Here is a 20,395-nt window from a genome sequence, read left to right on the forward strand (position 1 = left end):
CCTCCAACCTTAAGGGATGTCCCCGAGTCCTTTGTACTGCCCATGGGATGAATAGTTCATTTGAAGCTCCTTGCACTTTCCCCGAATATATTTGTATATACTGTAGTGCCGACGGTTATTCTAACACAAACCAGTGGCAATCGCCAAAAAGACCCAGGTACATACTGGGTACATGCTGGGTCATGTTTAAGGCAAGTTTAAGGCATTTCTGCATTGACTAATGGCCCATCAGATTAACAGCTGGGGCCCCTGGCAGTCCCATTCCAACTGAATGGGACTGCCAGGGACCCCTGTTGTGTTAATCCGATGGGTCATTAGTCAATGCAGAAATGCCTTAAACTTGCCTTAAACTAGCCAGGTTACACCCAGCCTGTACCCAGCATGTAACCGGGCTAGTTTAAGGCAAGCCTTAGAATACTCATTGTCTCGTCTGTATTTATCATATCCCCTCTTAGAAAGTTTTTTTCTAATCTAAATAAATCTAATTTAGCTAGCCTCTCCTCATAAGTTAGATTGTCCATCCCTTTTATTAATTTGAGTCTTCTCTGCACTCTCTCAAGTTCCATAATGTTTTTTTCTAAGGAGTGGTACCCAAAATTGTACTCTATTTTCAAGGTGTGGTCTTACTAATGCTTTGTAAAGCGGCATAATTATGTTTACTTCCCTTCCATCCATTCCCCATTTAATGCAAGATAAGATCTTGTTTGCCTTTGCAGCTAGTGCACGACTTTGGGCACTATTGCTAAGCCTGCTGTCTACAAGCACTCCTAAATCCTTCTCCATCAAGGATTCCCCCAATGTATCCCCATTTAATTTGTAAGTCGCCTGTTTATTCTTGCTTCCCAAATGCATAACCTTATATGTATCTGCATTAAACCTCATCTGCCATTTACCTGCCCAAGTTTCCAGTCTCTCCAAGTCCTTCTGGTGAGAAATTACATCCTGCTCTGATTCTACTACTGTACCTTATACAATTTAGTATCATCAGCAAAGACAGAGACTTTGCTCTCGATGCCAACCTCAATGTCATTAATAAATATGTTAAAAAGCAGGGGTCCCAGTACCAAACCCTGAGGTACTCCAATCACGACCTTAGCCGAACCTGAAAAAGTTCCATTTACTTTATGACAACCCTCTGTTGTCTATCCTTCAACCAGTTTTCAATCCAGGTGCATATATTTTTACTGAGTCCTATTTGCTTTATTTTGTACATCAACCTCTTGTGTGGAACCATATCAAAAGCATTTGCAAAATCTAAGTAGACCACTTCAACTGCATTACCCTGGTCTAAATTCTTACTTACCTCCTCAAAGAAACAAATGAGGGTTGTTTGGTATGATCTATCCTTCATAAATCCATGCTGACTATTACTAATGATTTTGTTTTCAATTAGGTATTCTGAATATTATCCCATATTAAACCTTCAAGTAGTTTCCCCACTATTGAAGTAAGACTTTCAGTTCTGTAATTCCCTGGTTGTGATCTAGCTCCCTTTTTAAATATAGGCGTCACATCTGCTTTACACCAATCTTGTGGTACTGAGCCTGTGGAAATGGAATAATTGAATATTAAATGTAATGGTTTGGCTATTACTAAACTTAACTCCTTGAGAACTCTTGGATGTATACCATTGGGGCCAGGTGCCTTATTTACTTTAATTTTTTCAAGCCGCCTATGAACTTCTTCCTCAGTTAACCAATTATTCATTAATGTGGAGGTTGTGGCTTCCTCCTGCAGCACTACTATTGAACTTGATTCTTCCCTGGGAAACACAGAGGCAAATCATTTGTTTAATACCTCTGCTTTTTCCTTCTCTCCAATAATCTGCATGCCCATCTCACACTGAAAGTGTCCTATATTTTCTTTTCTCATTTTTTGTTATTAAGATACTTAAAGAACTTTTTAGGGTTGATCTTACTTTCTATTGCAATCCTTTTTTCATTATCCATTTTTGCTAATTTGATTGCGCTTTTGCAATTTTTTTTACATTCCTTATAATTCTGATACGATGTATCCGTACCCTGACTTAAAGAATCTAAACGCCAGCCTCTTCTTTTCCATTTTCTCCCCTACCTGTTTATTTAGCCACATTAGTTTTGACTTATTTATTTTATGCTTATTACCCAAGGGTATAACTGATAAGTGTGCTTTTCTAACAATGTTTTAAAGACTGCCCATTTATCTTCTACATTTTTCCCTGCATAAACATAATTCCAATGTATTACTTGTATTCCAATGTATTACTTGTAGATTAGTCCTCAGTTTATGTTATTAGCTCTATTATCTCTATTATCTGACTGAGTGTTTGTCCCACATGTTTTTTTTAACACTATGTTACACTATTATTTTACTTATAGCATGTTTGTGGGTGTTTTATTGGTGTGCTTTTTGAGAGCCCTATATTCACTGAGTAGGTGGGGGTCCCAGTGTCGCCAGAAATCACTGTTAGCAATAATCACATTAACACAATCTTTTGCTCACAGTATTTTTTGTAAGTGTTTTACTGTGTTGTCAGATGTCCCCATAAATCGCTAAGTAATTTTAGACTAGCTGTGCTGAGAGCCTGTGTTTAGTGTAACAGGTGTGAGGTACCCAGTGTAGAATAGGTGTAGCTCTTAGTTGGTTCTCCTTTGTGGTCATGGTTGGTGGCAAGCTACCATCCTAGTAGGTACAGTATATGCTAGGTTTTTCTGTGAGTTTGATTTTTTTTTTCTAAGGACTCAGTTTACTGTACCCTACCTTTTTATATTACAGGTGGTCTGATATTACGTCACTATGGGAGTACCCCCACTTTATCTGTGTGTTGTGTGTGCTGCTTTTACTTTTTGTAAGCATGCACACACAAATCCCAAATGTATTATTCTTTGTTTTTTTGGGATGGCAGGAGTCATCACAATAACAAGGGCACGTGTAAATAATTGTAATTTTTAAAATATATGTGCAGCATTAATTGTTAGAGGGCAGAGTCCTTTTCAATCATGGGTTCATCCAAATTTGTGGGAGGTGTCTAGTGGAAATTAACTTTACATCATATATTGCATTTACGTTTGCATACACAATGTATTTCAACACTACCATTTCATTAGATAGGCTTGGTTAATTTTGGAAGTATCCTGTGTAATTTAACTTTACCCAAATGTTTGTAAGAATAAATATGTGCTTGGCAGGATGCATCAAAATACATTCCCACCTTAGCGTAGAATCCTCTCAGAATATTTTCATTTTATCTAGAAAGGGACTGTTTACCATGGACATTCCTTTAATTGTCTACTTTCACAAAATATAAGTTGGGTCTGAGTGTATTACTGCAGAGGTACTGCAATGACATGAGAAAATAGGGTTGTGTCAAAGTCGAATACTACTTTAGGGCTCACCACACTTTTTTATTATGAAAATATTAGCTAAGTCAAAAGAAAATGTATTAATTGTTATATTTTTGTATATGTCTTATGCAGGCAAAATGTGGATAGCCATAGTACGGTACATATTGCATTGCAAAGTTTGACAAATGAGTCTTTATTCTTTGCTTTATAACAAGATTGGTGAAGTCTCGTGACCAAATATGCATATAGGATCACCACCAATTTAAAAAGTAACTTTATAAAAAACACGGCCTAAAAAGTTTAGGAAAATTACATTTGCCCTGTAACGCTAAATTGTAGTTTTGCTTTGCCAATGATGGTGAGCACTTTTATGTTCAGCCATAAAAAATGCAGGTGTGACAATCCTTATGCAGTCTTACACTGTAGTTTAGGTCCCTTATTTATCTATAAAAAAAAATGTCAAATTTATGTAACTCTGTTTCCCTCACCCAATCTCACATAGGGCCTGTCTCTGGGAAACTTGCTCTGGTTACATGGCATAGTGTGGTGCAAACCTGCTGGTAACAGGGGGCCCTGAGTCTCCCACATGGTGGTATAGGGGAATGACAGGACAGGCTTCTGGGGTCTTGCCAGAATAGTACTCACAGGTGCAGCACCTCATCTCTTGCAGCCCCCATGTGTATGGGGAGAAGTCTCTGCAGACAAATCTCTTCCCCCTCCTCCCAATAGTCCACTTAGGCAGGAAGTATAATAAAACACAGTGTCCTTTATTGGTCTCTCTGTATTCTGCAGCACAGTTGATAGTAGCTTGTAAGGGTGTCCACCCTCAGGATTTCCCTTGACTCACTCGCAGCCAAGGGCACCAGCAGCAGTCCCAGCTCTTCCCTTACTCCTTAATAGAGTAAGAGGAATATGGTTTCCCTCCGCACCCGTAATGGAGGGCCTCAAACTGCCACAGCCTTGACAAGTTGGTTAGGGTAAACCAGCCTCTCTCACGGTAGAGGCAGACGGCTAAATACAGGAAGTACTAGTCCAGTAGGAACCACCTCTGTGCCTCTGATTGGACACAAGGCCCGGTTACACTACCTTACCTGACTCAATGCACTGCTATGAGTGGGGAAAACCCATGATTTCTCCTGGCACCCTACCTTTACTAGGCATTACTACCAGGAGGAGGGCAGACCTATATCCCAAAAACCAATCAGGGCTAGACTTATTACCCATCTTGACCTTGATTCTCCAGCCTTCCATCTCTATACCAGCCTTATCTAGTTTGTTGTTTTCCCATTCTAATGTTCCACTGAAGCACATCAAGACAAACTAGGAAATAGTATCAGTCCTTTTGCATCTAAAAATAACTAGTAATGAGCTAATAACTAACAGATAATTATTGTACTAACAATAATACAGAGATATATAGATATAATATGGTGTGTGTTTATTTACCTCTCCTACCCACACTTTATACATTCAATTATTAACTATAAGTCAAGTGCATTAAACTTACTTGTGTTATTTGTCTTCCGTTACAAAGATGAAAACTAATTAGGTAAGAGTTCTATTCTCATACTGTAGTTCTTGTTTATAAACTATCATTATTATTAATTTTTTTGCTGCTTAAATAGGTTTGTATATTCATATTATTAAATCCCCCTACACAATGTGAATAATGATTAAGAAAATGAAATTAGTAATTTATTCAAGGCAAGACTACATTTTCTTTAACAAAATACATGATTGAACATTTATATTTTGTAGTTAGACGCATACATTATCAAATGTTCCATTTCATTCGCCTTTCAATGTAATCTTTTTTAACGGCATCAATCTTATTTTTCTGCTAAATAATTACGGATATAAATTCATTAAACAGGTATAGAAATATTTACCTAAATTGTATTTTCTCACATTTTTTAAAGCACAGAACTGTTACACTTCACAGACACCCAGTTGGAGGATTGGGTTTAAGCATTAAGGTATGTATCTGTGCCCTTATATTTTTCTATTTCTACAAGTCGACCTCCAGCGCAAAAATGATTTATTATTAGTGTTTATATTTTTTATCATGTTTTGTATGTTTTATAGATACAATGCACAATCATCTTTAAACTGACAAAATGAGATCATTGGTTTCATTCAATATACTCGGAAGTGGACATTTGGGTGGTTATGTGCCGAAAACGAATAACTTCAATTGGAGTTTTCACCCATTAAGGTCTCCAACGGCAACTTCAGAATATATTGAATTACGCCCTTAAATTTGAACAATACTTTCTTGACTAAAATTACTGTAGTTGCTCTGAGCTGCCAGTCCATTCAGCGTAATCAGCAATAGTCACAGGTGAAATTTCCCTACTTATCAAAGTCTTTATCAAAGTCTCATGGTTGCAGAAATACTGCAAAAGGGCACAAGATCAAGAAAAACATTCCAACCGAAAGCACTGAGAATTTTTGATTTGATCAATATATTTCAGGCTTTAACAACAGATATGAAGCCAAGAGACATTAATTACAAGCATGTTCTTACATTATTGTGGTCCCCTGATTGTAACTGATGGTCGATTAAACTCCCAAAATAGTGCTTAATACTCAAAGTAAGCATTCATTCAATTATTGATACCATAAATAGGAACATAAAGTAAATAAGATATATATATACCAGGCAGCAACAATCACACAGGAAAATAAATTCCATATACAGTACTGTAATGTTCACATTGAGGAAGGTCACTTTTTGATTTCCTAACCTGCTGTTGGTTACAGAATAATGCTGATTTTTATTGCTTGGTAAAGACAACATCACAAATTTAAAAGAGTAAAATCCTCTGTCATTGTCATGCTGTCACTCCTAATCCCTTGCAGAATGTTTATTAGAGTACCTGAGGATGTATGTTATTCAGTGCTGCTGCAATTACTAAATAAAATGGAAAGTACAATGCTATTTTTTATTACTGAAGATTTTAAGACTGGTGAGACTTTTACTAGAAATAGTATTATAAAAAAAATATATATATATTTTCCTTCAGTAAGGCAAATATAAAAAATATTGTCATTCCCTTAGATTTCAGAGGTACAACATCCCTTTCCACAGTATGGCGGTTGGCTATAAAAAATTAACAATTAGCAACAAAGTTCTCTTATAATTTGGTAAATAAAGCTTTCACCAATGTAATGTGTATATGGTAATTTTTCAGCTGTTTCTATTACATTTGTGTGCACCGGAAAATAGGAGTTTAAAATTTTAACAATCTAAATGTCAAATACTAGGAGAATTATTTTATAAGCACAGAAGCGGCAGATTGCACTGCAATTGTTTACCAGATAAGCCACTAAAGCTCTTTAGCCCCATGATACAAATAGGAGTAAAAGTTTATATTGTGATTAACAATGGACCAGAATACTTTAACACAGACAAACCAAATCTGTGAAAATGTATTAGAGGAAGTTTTTTTTTTTTTTTTAATAATTTACCATTTATTATTTATTTCTTTATAAAATATTTTACCAGGAAAAAAAAAACAAAAAAAACACTGAGACTTACTGTAGCTCTTGTTTTCAAGAATGTCCTGGGCACAAAGTAAAATGAGCAGCATTACAATTTACAGTTATAAACATGTTTAAAATAATAAACAGCCAAAGTCTTAAAGGAATTTGTATCGGAAGCTGATATGAGGGATGGTAGAAGGAAGAGTGACTGGATTCGTTATTGAATCATGGGACTATAAGCAGGTTTCTAGAGGCAGATCTAAGGTGATAAGTGCTGTGCACAGTAAGGGTGAAAAGCCTGCTCAGATTATTGGGTAACTTGTTCAGATAGTACTTGAAGGTGAGACAAGGAAGATGTACATTGCGTGTGAACTCAAGGGATAGCCACCCAAGTTCAATTACCACATCACAATGGTGGGCGTTGAAGTTACATACTGTAGTAAGACAAAATGACATATTGAGTTGTAAAGAATTTCAAGTTTGCTTAGGTGAGTTTGGTGTGCTGTACCATACACTGTATTCCCATGGTCAATAAAAGTCATTAGCATCTGCTGTGTGATGCACTTTCTGACCAATGTGCTTGGGCAGGATTTATTTCTATAAAGTACAAAGTAGATAAAATAAAGAAACCCAATTGGCTACACTTTGCCACCATTTTGGATGATTGGTGGTAATTAAAAAAAAAAAAAACTTTTAATAGAACATGGATATAAAATATAGGGCATTAAAATAACAAAAGGACGTACATAGGATCCAATAAGGAGTGACTCCAGATCTGTATAAATACTGGATAGGATATATAAATACAGTATACAGTATAAATATATAAACAAACTATCCCTGATAAGCCCCTTAGTAGAAGGAGGTATCATATAGGGGAGGGGGAAGTCAATTGAGACCACGGAGGGAAGTGCTCAAGACTATGTGAGTCGGTCAGAGTGAGATAAAGTCCTCTGAAGACGTGTCCCCTAGGCAGAGAAATAGGTAAGTAACCAGTAAGTAAATTGTAAATACAGAGATTGATAGCAGTATCAGGTGTGTGTAAACAAGGATCTAAGTAGCAGATTGATGTGTACACAGATTGCACATGAGAGGTGCCAACTAATTGAGGCTTAATAGCTTGCAGAGTCAGAACTGGTCACTAGTAAATGTATGCCCAAACGAGGCTAGTGGCTAGACCAACCAACTGTAGAGTATATCTCAAGGATAGAAGGTTGTCCACCTGGAGAAAAAGCGGAGCACAGCAAACGTCAAGAAGTAGTCTGGGGCTAAGCAAAACTGATTAAAAATTAATCTTTATTGGTAGTAGACAGCAAGGAAGCATAGGGATGTACCTCTGACGCGTTTCGCGCTAAGATAGCACTTTATCAAAGAATATATCTCAAGGATAACCGATAATTAGAAGATAATCTCAAGCAACAATGCTATATAAGCCAGTAATGCAGGGGTTAATAACAAAACTGCTACACGCTAAGCAAGCCAATAATCTCATAGGATCAGAGTCAGACAGGCATAAGGTATAACCAGCACTGAGAGGCTCTAAGGGATAACGTGCACCCAGTAGGAGAAACATCTCAGGAAGCAACACTGGATACTCTACAGTTCACCTTTCAATATATTATTATTATTATTTTATTAAAGAATACATTTTAATGCCTTTTTTGCCCTTTACAGTATGACATTCAGAGAAAATAGCTGAATGGCTAAAGGGCTCTCAGTGCATCTTTGCAAAGAGCTCTTTTTCTATACCTGATCTCAATGGTGTAGTGATGGGTTGGACTCATGATCTCTACACTAGTGATTACAATGCCGAGAAGCATGTCCATGTCACTCTGATGCCATGAACAGCTTGGCAATAAAAGAGTAATATATATTATGGTTTTTCAGTAAGCAATGACAAATAAATCTGCGGAAATGTATTATAAAAATAATGCAAGTATAAAATTCCCAAATAAATTATTTCAATGTTTGTGTAACTGCTTTTTATGAGTTATACAGATGTAGCACACATTATTGCACAAATAACCGCAATGCAATGCCTTAACACTACTGTATTATTGCAATGAAAACAATCTATTGTAAAAAATGGTTATGCACAAGGCTCGACAAACTTGGCAAAAACCCACTTGCCCCTTCCAAAAGTCAGTCGCCCACTCCAAAACACTCCCTCATCCCCCCTCATGACACGCCGGCTATGGGGTCCGACGTCATGGTGCGGCCTTCTCTGTCTTCTCCCCTGCAACTTGATCTTTTTCCCCAGTAGCTCAAGTTAAAATGGCCACGCGGTGTCAGGTAATGTGGCTCCATGTGACGTCACGTAGCGTCCCATTGCCATGGCAAAACGGCGTCATTTGATCCTGCGCTGCCATTTTAACTGGAGCTGCAGGGGGAAAAGATGAATTTGCAGAAGAAGACAGAGAAGACAGGGAGATGCCGGGGGACGCACCGCAGTTAAGCAGTCAACGGCGGCCAAAATGCACACACCTGTGGCGACCGGGCGAGTGCATTTGCCGACCCCTGTTTATGCATACAGTCTGTCTTTAACACACACAATATTTATTGAAATTATTCCTATGTTAACTAGTTTTAACAGGGGTAATAACATCTGGTACATTTCTATTAATTAAAGATGGATGTCAGATTTCACATATTTTTGACAAGAGGCATTGGTTATTATGGAGAATGGCAAACAAAAACAATTACTAGACTGCTTACTTTTTATGCAATGACGTACAGTATAGACTCATTTGATTTATAATAAATTGTTATTATTTATTTAATGTATTTGTATAAAGGTTATGCAAACAGTTTTGGGAAATTTAGAATAAAATGTATTTATTCAGTAAAATATTGTTGTTGTAATGTTGTACTTCCAATAATCCCTTATTAAATTAAAGGAAAGAAAGAGAGGAAACATATAGTAATTGTTTCAGGATAATCACTACATGAAAGTAAAAAGTTGTGTGTCTCACTAACAAATGTCTAATTCATTTTTTTGCAGGGTGGAGCTCAACATAAAGTGCCTGTTGTTATATCAAAAATCTTCAAAGATCAATCAGGTAAAATAGCATTGAGCACTGTGAGTTCCAAAATTGTAATTTCCTGATAAGCTAAAATACAATTTATGGCACCTAAGAATGGTATTTGAAAACATTGCATTTTCATTTAACACAAAATAACTTTTAGAGCAATGGATTTTTTAAATGAATTACTACAAACAAACAACCAAATACAAATTATATTTGTTCAAAAGAACATTATCATGCATAACATCCAAAAAGAAGGGTTCTATTCAGCATTGATTTGAGGCACGCAATAAGTGTGTTTAATAACATTAAAACGGTTTTGCCAAATCTTCAGTGAAGCAAGTGAAGGGTAGCATGAATAAAAATCATATTTCATTAGGGGATTATCTTTACAATAAAGAAGATGTTAACAACAGGTACTGTACGTTGCATACATACATTCAGGCTTTAATGGTAGCAATCTTACTAAAGCAAAGGCTTGTCTGTGTTGTATTCTCTTTAAGAAGTCTACATGTTGAAATGTTATACTACAGAAGGACTTTTATTGGCCAAGATGAAAAAAATCAACTAATCCACAAGAGAAACGAAAGGTGAATAAGGTTACTAACATTAGATGAGGTTGTATTTACTTAGAAAACATTTATATTGACCAGAAATAGGCATACCACTTGATACATCAAGTGCCCTGCAAAGTTTTCTATTTCAAGAAAAGTGGATAGTTCAAGTCATAGAAACATTGTTGTGGCTTTCATATTAAAAATTTGGTATTACCTCTTTAGCACCAATGATGAATGTAGCGTTTCACGAAATTACAATTATGGGGAAATAGAGTATAAACTATGGGGGTAAGAGCAGCAAGTAAAATACAACATATTGCAAAGGAAGGCCCTGCACTGAAAAGATTACAATCTAAATGGCACATTGGGAGATATACGGAAACAGCAAGAGTAAAAGTGAATGATATCAAGGCATCAACTCTAGGGCTCGAGTGTGTAGCGTAAACACGGGTTTCCCCTATTTTTGGTTCAGGCCTTCACATACAGGGCTGAGAGTTGTATCAAATGAAACCAAACCGTAAGAGTACAGGGAGGTTAGGTTATTAGTACCCATTACTGCTTTGGAAATCTGGAAAAAAAAAAATTTTATTCAAATTATCAAATGTAAAAGCTTTGAGGAGGGACGAGTTCCACTCTAATATTATCTGCATTTTAAGCACTATAGGAAGAATGACAAAAGATAATCTCTATAAAAATAATTTACAAATAAATGAAATACTTTTTTCCAAGCATGATAAAATATTCACTAATTATATATTATATATATATATCCATAGAAAACAATCCACATTATACTCAGCATTTACACCATTTCGACCCATAACTTTTTTTCGCTCACTGTTTTGACTAATTCCATTTCTCAAAGCTCTTACTGTGCAGCCAGCACTAAATTTAGACCAGGAGCATTAATTAGGTACAGTAGATGTGTAATTACTGAGAGGTAATCTTTATTTTTTGTTTACCTACTGTATAATTGAATGTTTATTTATAAAAAATATTTTACCAGGAAGTAATACATTGAGTTACATCTCGTTTTAAACTATGTCCTGTTTTTCTCGTTTTCAAGTATGTGTGACATATTTGGTGTTTGGTTCTACTGTACTATTGCTATGGTAAGACATATAATAATATAATAATATATATAATAATAATAAGCATGTTCTTGTATAGCGCTGCTAGTTTTACAAAGCACTTTACAGAGGCATTTTGCAGGCACAGGTCTCTGCCCCTTACAATCTATGTTTTTGGTGCCTGAGGCACAGGGAGATAAAGTGACAATGAGCCAAAACCAGGTTCCCCTGCTTCAAACTCATTGCTAGTCAGTGTCTTTTACTCACTGAGCCACTCCTTCTTCCTGTATTTTACAAATAACAGTTTTATGTACGATATATAATATATTACCATATATTATACATAATGTATAACACTGTAATATTGATACATAATTTATGTAAAAAAAACCCACATTAAATAATTGGATGTTGAAGAATAAAATATGTGCCGTTATCAAATGTAGCCTCCGATTAACCTTCCATAGAACAAACGTGGAAAACCACTGCTCTAAAGATGAAAGGGGGGAGATAATGTCATATATAGAGATTGGATAGAGTGGCTGAGCGAGGAGTGAGTTACATTGGGAGGGGAGTGTGTGAAATCAGGACTGTATCAGCACCTACGGTACAGCTGTAGAGTCCTTAGGGGATTACTACAGATTGGAGACTGTCAATCTCCTGCTGGCCTGTCTTTTCCGATGAATCAATCTCCTCTGTCTGAAGAGGAGTAGGAGATATGGAAAATTTAGTCTGAAGTTTATAACTGAGGACTTTCAGCAACAGCAGAAGAGGTAGGTATTCCCAGCGGAGAAGTCTGGAGTTAATTATTGAAGTGATTGAATCTCGAACCAGGGGCAGAAACAAGATGTTGGTTCATTTCTGCCTCGGATTCAGGCCCATAAATCCGAGCCATGTAGGGTTCAACTCAGATATTAAAGATGCAAGCACATTTAACTGCAATATGGTGAAGACTATCAAAGATAACAAAAGTTTAAAGAAGATGAAATAGCAACTTATGACTGAGAAGAAGTAACTCAATGCACTCAGACAAGATGTACTGCACTAGTCATAAAAAGAATTGAGGACAAGAAATTGTATAAGAACACAGATAAAAAAAGGCCATAATCCAGCAGAGAAAGAACAAGAATGGAATAATATACAATCCATCCTTCAAGAAGAAGTGGTAAAAACTGTAAAATCCATGAAAAATGGAAAATCCCTTGGGGAATTAAAACTGAAATCTTGAAAGGAGCTGTAGACATTGCATCCAAAACTGTTTACATGCTGTTTTAAGAACATGACAATTCCAGAACAATGGAGCACAAAACAATCACACAACAACATCATGACAGTAGCAGAAGTAGCAGCCAAACCGAAGCTCCAGAGATTCTTGATGGGCAGGACCATGCCCAACAAGTATGTCTATGAGTCCTGCATGGGCTTCCATGTTTGCCGCCTCTTGATGTACAGTAAATGTCATTCATAGCTTTAGTATCAGCGCCATTGTCCTGTTCAATTTAGATGAAATTGTGTATTACAATTATGTTTATTTTCATATTTGTGTAGGCCCATTCCAGAGCAGTGCACTTTTCATAAGGTACTTACCACCCTATGGGCCTTCATCCATTACTGTTACCATGAAATGCCAGCCCTGAATGGGGGGAGAAATTAACCTGATTTTCTTTTTGATACTGTACTGTAGGTAAGGTCCACTATCATTCCAATAAGACCATGTGGTTGATTGAGGTGTGTTTTTAATCATTTTCTCAGTTGCCATGTACTATAGTACCTGTAGGTGTATAATTTTGGGATGTTGACAGGTTTTTGTCCATATTATCATTTGTAAATAGCAAAAGAGGATGAATTACAGTTTTTCTGGCTAGCTGAGGCCCTTATAACCCCCAGCATTGAACTAGTCAGGTAGTTTCCAATACAAACTGCAAAAGAACTGAATATAGTACAGTTTAACAATGCAGTACAGTAATCTTTCATTTACATGCATACTGTACATATATTCTAGTGTACAGTGAGTAATATAAGAATCTACTCCTTCCTCCAACAGGTTCATGAAGTTCTCAACAGGGAAAGACAGACTGCTAGCTCAGTAGCACAGTCCATGGAAGAGTGAAAGTGACAGTCCCAATGTTGTTTTGGATGTGTGTTATGGGTGGTGGGCGGTTGAGGATGTTGCTATCAATGGTGGATGAGGGTTTTGTAGGTGGTGGGTGGGTGAATGTGTTGTTGCATGTGGTGGGTTGGTTGATTGTGTTGTTATGGATGGTGGGTAGGTAAGTGTGATGTGAGTGGTGGGTGGGTTTGTTGTTGTGGATGAGGGTGTTGTGGGTGGTGGGTGGGTGAATGTTTTGGGTGGTGGGTTTTGTTCGAGGATGCTGTGGTGGGTAGTGATGTTATTTTAATATGACAAATATTTTATATTTTTATTTTTTATTCTACTTATATTTTTTGGTAATAATTTTTTTGGGACATACTATTGTTTGAAGTATTTACTTAAAAGTAATTTACCTTTGAATTAGTACTGTAGTAGTTACCGAAAATACAATTTCACCCACTGAACAGAGGGAGGGGACAGAAAGGGAGAGGGAAGAGAGAGGGAGAGAGAGGGAGAGAGAGGGAGAGAGAGGGAGAGAGAGGGAGAGAGAGGGAGAGAGAGGGAGAGAGAGGGAGAGAGGAAGAGAGAGGAAGAGAAAAAACAAAGCAACAATAAAACAAAATACCATGCTCCTCTCTGAGGACTAACTACACAGTACCCGTCTTGTCCCAAACTATCCCAGATGGCTACCCTGCTTACTGGTTAAACACAACACACGGATAGCTGAATCACAAGCAGTGCAACAAAATCAAACTACATTGTCCTAACGTTAGGCTTCTGTTGTAAGTCCATCTCCTCTGCCAGGCATATCATCTGGGCAGCTTGATTTCCTCCTGCTAACCTGGTACATGGCCACAGGGTCCTGAAGATCCCAGGTATACCTTTCTGGGGAGTCCCAACAGCCGCTTGACCTGTCTCTGCAGGTTCTGGAACAGGTAGCACTGACAGGGAGCAACTTCCTAACTTTTCAAGCCCTTCTCTGTAGCTAATCCTTAGTCCATCCTTCCTAAGCCTTATCTTAAAATCTGATGTACATCTGACTCCATTAATAGCATAGTATGATTTCAATAAGCTTAAAAAATATATGGTTGTCCCACCCAAATAAAATAAGAGAATGAGTGGTCAAGGTCATTCATTTACAGAATGCAGCCTGGTAATACAAATTATTTTCTTAATTAATGTTAAATCTTCAAATTACTTGTTTTTTTTTCAAGATTTAAAAATGTAACAATGGTTGGTATTTTATTTGTTTTTTCTTATTCTTTGATTTTGAACATAATTATTCATTAATGGCTATTAGTACCGTCTCTAAATCCTCTCATTGAAGCCTTTGCTGTGTGTATTATAGTATATGCAAGTGATACAAAGTTAGGTAAAAACCATATTTGAATGCTCTTTTCTGTCTACCCCTAATCAAATTAAGCGTTGACACCTAGGCAGGGAACACCCTGTGTAGAAAACCATCTGTTTGAATGTGCCTCAGATGTGCTAATTAAGCAAACAGAACCACACTGTCAGGTGACTTTTTAGGCCCATATAACCCCAGATAGAACAGCTAGTCTGCCTGCAGCCCATGTCCAAGTGGCCCATTAAAAGTGGCAGGACTACTGAACAACTCAAGTTTAAAAGGAAGTGGCCCATTATAAGTGGCAGGACTACTGTACAACTCAAGTTTAAAAGAAGTGAGGAAGTGGACATCCCCATCTGGCCCTGATTCCTGCATTTGAACTACGCTGGAAAGGAGGATATCACCTTTACCAGACTGCATCATTACTGCTGTGATGCTGCCTTTACCATTTATATTTGCTGTGACTTCACTTCTTCTCAAATGATGCACTTCTTTTTACCAGCCGCAGTATGTCTCTAACTCTATTCATATATCTCCATCTCTCCTTCCTTCACCACTTCTCTGTTCACATGAACTCCTTTCTTACCTCCGCCTTCTGACACCACACAGCTATATCCCCAGCACTAAAAAACACCCCTACAAATCATCCTCACACATCCTCTTTCTATCCATGCTCCTCCTCCTTGCTTCTGGGGATATCGCTCCCAATCCTGGTCCTTGCCTTATTCCTACATACGCTCGTCCTCGCCTGCCAATTGCAACCTCTACTCCCTTTGGTGTCAACCCCTCCAACCTCATACCCATCCCCTGCCACCCTCCCTCCTCTCCCCCTTTCTCCTGTGCCCTTTGGAATGCTCGCTACCTTTCTTACAAGTTCCTCTCTGTACATGACTTTTTTCTCTCTCACTCTCTGCTCCTATTTGCTATAACTGAGACCTGGCTCACTCAGTCTGACTCTGCTCTGGAAGCTGCCCTCTCCTATGGTGGCCTTTCCTTCTCCCACACTACGCACACTGATGGCAGGTGTGGAGGCGTGGGGCTCCTGCTCTCCTCTCTCTGCCGTTACCGAACCCTTCCTATTCCTCCATCTCTTGCTTTTCCCTCCTTTGAGGCTCACACTGTCCATATTTTCTCTCCTCTCCCGGTCCATGTGGTGGTCATCTATCGCCCACCTACCTCTACTCATCCCCCTTCTGCCTTTCTCTCTCACTTTGAATCCTGGCTCTCTTTCTTTCTCTCCTCAGACTCCCCTGTTCTTCTCCCTGGGGACTTCAATTGCCACATTGATGACCCCTCTCTCCCTTGGGCGTCCCACTTTCTTTCTCTAACCTCTTCTTTTGGCCTTCAACAGTGGACTGCAGCCAGCACCCATGTGGATGGCCACTACTTAGACCTGGTTTTCACTAAAAACTTCTCTCTCTCCGATTTCTCCATTTCCCCTATTCCTCTCTCTGACGATCACCTCATCTCCTTTTCTCTATCTCGCTTCTCCCCTTCTCCCCCTCCATCTACCCCCCAGTTCTACAGAAACCTGCGCTCTATTCACTTACCTGACTTTGAGTCCACTTTACGCTCCTCCCTCTCCTCTCTCAGCTCTGCTACAGACCCTGACAACCTGGTCTGGATCTACAACTCTGCCTTGTCCTCCTCTCTTGATCTACATGCCCTGCTTTTTCTCTGCCGCCCTCGCCCTTCTAACCCTAGACCCTGGCTAAATTCCCACACGCGCATGCTGAATTCCTCCACTCATTCCTTTTAACGCCTCTGGAGGAAATCTCATACTCACGCAGACTTCCTTCACTATAAATTTATGCTATCCTGTTTCAACTCTGCCCTCTCGCAAGCTAAACAAGCCTACTTTTCTTCACTAATCAACATGCACAAGTCTAACCCACGCCAACTGTTCTCTGTCTTTGATACGCTACTCAAACCACCCTCAGCTGCTTCTCCTTCCTCCATCTCCGCTCAGGACTTTGCTGACTATTTTAAGGAAAAGGTGGAATCCATACGTCAGAACATCCCCTCTGTTTCTTCCTCCCATCCTCCCATCCTACACCTCTTCCTAACTCTCCTCCTGCCTTCCTTGACTCTTTTTCCACTGTCTCAGAGGAGGATGTGTCGCTGTTGATCGCCTCTTCTCCCTATACCACTTGCCCTTTTGACCCCATTCCCTCCCATCTCCTAAAACCTCTTGCTCCTACTATAATCCCTACGCTCACACACATTTTTAACTCCTCCCTCTACTCTGGAACCTTTCCATCCTCCTTCAAACATGCAACAGTCATACCATTACTCAAAAACAGCAAGCTTGACCCTACCTGTCTTTCTAACTATCGACCTGTCTCCTGCCTTTTGTCTCTAAACTCCTTGAATGTCTTGTATTCTCTCGCTTGCTCCATTTTCTCAACACCTTTTCTCTCCTAGACCCTCTACAATCTGTCTTCTGCATTGCTCACTCCACGGAAACAGGCCTCACTAAAATAACTGACAACCTCCATGCTGCCAAAGACAGAGGTCATTACACTCTGCTCATATTACTCAACCTCTCTGCAGCATTTGACACCGTGGACCACCCTCTTCTCCTTCACATTCTCCATACTCTTGGTATTCGGAACAAAGCTCTATCCTGGATCTCATCTTACCTCTCCCATCGTACTTTCAGTGTCTCTTCTGCTAACACCTCCTCCTCCTCTATTGATCTCTCTGTGGGGGTACCCCAGGTCTCTGTCCTGGGACCTCTTCTCTTTTCTCTGTTAACACTCTATCTAGGTGACCTAATAACATCTTTTGGGTTTAATCATCACCTCTATGCTGACGACACACAAATATACTTTTCAACACCTGACCTTACACCTGCTGTACAAACCAAAGTTGCTGAATGTCTCTCTGCTATATCATCCTGGATGGCCCTCCGCTGCCTTAAACTCAATATGGCTAAAACAGAGCTCCTCATACTTCCTCCCAAACCTGGCCCTACTACCTCCTTCCACATTACTGTTGGAACTACGATCATTCACCCAGTAGCCCAAGCACGCTGCCTAGGAGTCACACTCTACTCCTCTCTCACATTCTCTCCTCAAAACATTTCTAAAACCTGTCGCTTTTTCCTCCACAATATAACAAAGATACGCCCTTTCCTCTGTTACTCGACTGCTAAAACTCTGACTCAGGCCCTCATTCTCTCCCGTCTTGATTACTGTAACCTCCTGCTGTCCGGCCTTCCTGCCTCTCACCTGTCTCCCCTACAATCTATCCTAAACGCTGCTGCCAGAATCACTCTACTCTTTCCTACAGCTGCGGCCGAGCTTAGTCTAACACTTACCCGGTCTCGGCCGCAGCACATCTCGGGCGCGCGCCGTGGTGTCCCGCGCGCTCGCCGGAGCCTCGGAGGATCGGTCCTCCGATCGGGGCTTCCCCCTCCCCTCTCCGGGTCCACCGGGTCCCCCAGAGCCCCCCACCGCATCCCCCACATTGCGGGACACCAGGGCTCCCTTTGGGGAGCCCTGGGCACGCACGCCGTGCGCGCACGCTCCCGATGAAGCATGACCGCGCATCGGTGACGCGCGGCACGCCGAGGGGATTCTCCATCAAAGCCGGGAAACCTCGCGGCTTGCGGCTCTTGCCGCATTAGAATAAACTTGGTCGGTACTGTAGATCTGTCTCAGCATCTCCCCCATGAAATAACTCTCCTGGCTTCCGATCAAATCCCGCATCTCACACTCCATTCTTCTCCTCACTTTTAAAGCTTTACACTCTTCTGCCCCTCCTTACATCTCAGCCCTAATTTCTCGTTATGCACCATCCAGACTCTTGCGCTCTTCTCAAGGATGTCTTCTTTCTACCCCCTTTGTATCTAAAGCCCTCTCCCGCCTTAAACCTTTTTCACTGACTGCCCCACACCTCTGGAATGCCCTTCCCCTCAGTACCCGACTAGCACCCTCTCTATCCACCTTTAAGACCCACCTTAAGACACACTTGCTTAAAGTAGCATATGAATAGCACTGTGGATATTCTGAACACATGATACATAAAGCTTGGCCCCCTGCAGACGCACTTACCAGAACTCCCTCCTACTGTCTCTGTACGTTCTCCCTACCTACCAATTAGACTGTAAGCTCCTCGGAGCAGGGACTCCTCTTCCTTAATGTTACTTTTATTTCTGAAGCACTTATTCCCATGACCTGTTATTTATATTATCTGTTATTTATTTGATTACCACATGTATTACTACTGTGAAGCGTTATGTACAGTAGCGGCAGCTTTTATTTGATGTAATGCCGGCGGCATGCCGGGATCTACTCCGGCTGCCGCCAGTCAAAACCGCGCGCCGCCGCGTTTCCCCACGCACCCCCCCTCCACTTCGCGTGCATTTTACCCCCCCGTCCCGACCCCGAACCCGGCTCCTGCTCTGCCCCTTTGCTTCCCCGCACCCCCGCTTACCTTACTTTAATCTCCAGGGGTGTCGGGGAAGCCCGGGGATGCCGGGGAAGCCGGGGAAGCCGGGCGCGCACGTGACTGTGACGTCACAGTGCGCCGCAACGCGCCGCGTCTCCACGCTTCGCACACGCATCCGGCCGGCGGCATTACTTCAAATAAAAGCTGCCGCTACTGTACATTAATGGCGCTATATAAATAAAGACATACAATACAATACTAGGGTGTGTTGTATTCAATAAATGACTAGAGTATTAGTAGTTTGGAATAATTTATCTAGTCAACTACTATGACTTTTACCTCTTACTTTTGTCATTTAATGTCTTTGATTCAATAATTAAATAATATGCAATTTGACTTATTGCATATTAGTTTCAATTATTAAAGATAAAGACGATGACATAAACTTGAAATACAAAAAATATTGGAAATGGAAAATATAGCGACTAGTCGTTACTATTAACTATGTCTATGCTTGATGATAAAGGAAAGTAGATACAATTTGGCATATTGCGTATGAACTGGGAAAATATACTAACACTGACTTGCAACCAAGAGAACCGTGATTACTCTAATGTAATAAAAAATTTGATAGTGGCTGTTAAATTATTAACTATGTCTATGATCATTGATTAGATTCATTTTCATTTATCATAATTCGCGTTATTTGACTTCAACAAAGGCTGTGTTATGGTTACTTTTGTTATTTATTATGTTATTTGTTATGTTACTTACTGTATGTTACTTTTGTTTCAAATTCATAATAATCCAATATGCCAAATTTGGAAACATTAAACTGGTAAATAGATGCTATCTGGCAAATTGTATATGAATTGGAAACAAAGGTCAATAACGCAGCTTTGAAATCTATAACCGTAATTACTCTAATATAATAATTAATGTCTGAGTCGTCATAATTATTATCTGTCTATAATTAATGAAAATATATCTAATCACGTTGTTTGATTTAAAAAAGGCAGTGTTATTGTTTGGTCTTTCTTTCAAAATCATAATTCTCCAATATGCATGCCAAATTGTGGGGTTTAATATGTATAGAAA

General features: G+C 39.5%; 1 protein-coding gene across 1 annotated transcript in view; it reads left to right on the top strand.

Annotated features, from left to right (window-relative positions):
• Positions 1-20,395, top strand: part of SNTG2 (syntrophin gamma 2) — a 503,218-nt gene that overhangs the window by 74,876 nt on the left and 407,947 nt on the right. The window contains exons 9-10 of the mRNA XM_075595051.1: positions 5,243-5,299; positions 9,811-9,868. Of these exons, the coding sequence (XP_075451166.1) occupies positions 5,243-5,299; positions 9,811-9,868 (115 nt within the window). The remainder of the gene's footprint in view (positions 1-5,242; positions 5,300-9,810; positions 9,869-20,395) is intronic.

The sequence above is a fragment of the Ascaphus truei genome, chromosome 4 (assembly GCF_040206685.1).
Source record: "Ascaphus truei isolate aAscTru1 chromosome 4, aAscTru1.hap1, whole genome shotgun sequence".
Taxonomy (NCBI): Eukaryota; Metazoa; Chordata; class Amphibia; order Anura; family Ascaphidae; genus Ascaphus; species Ascaphus truei.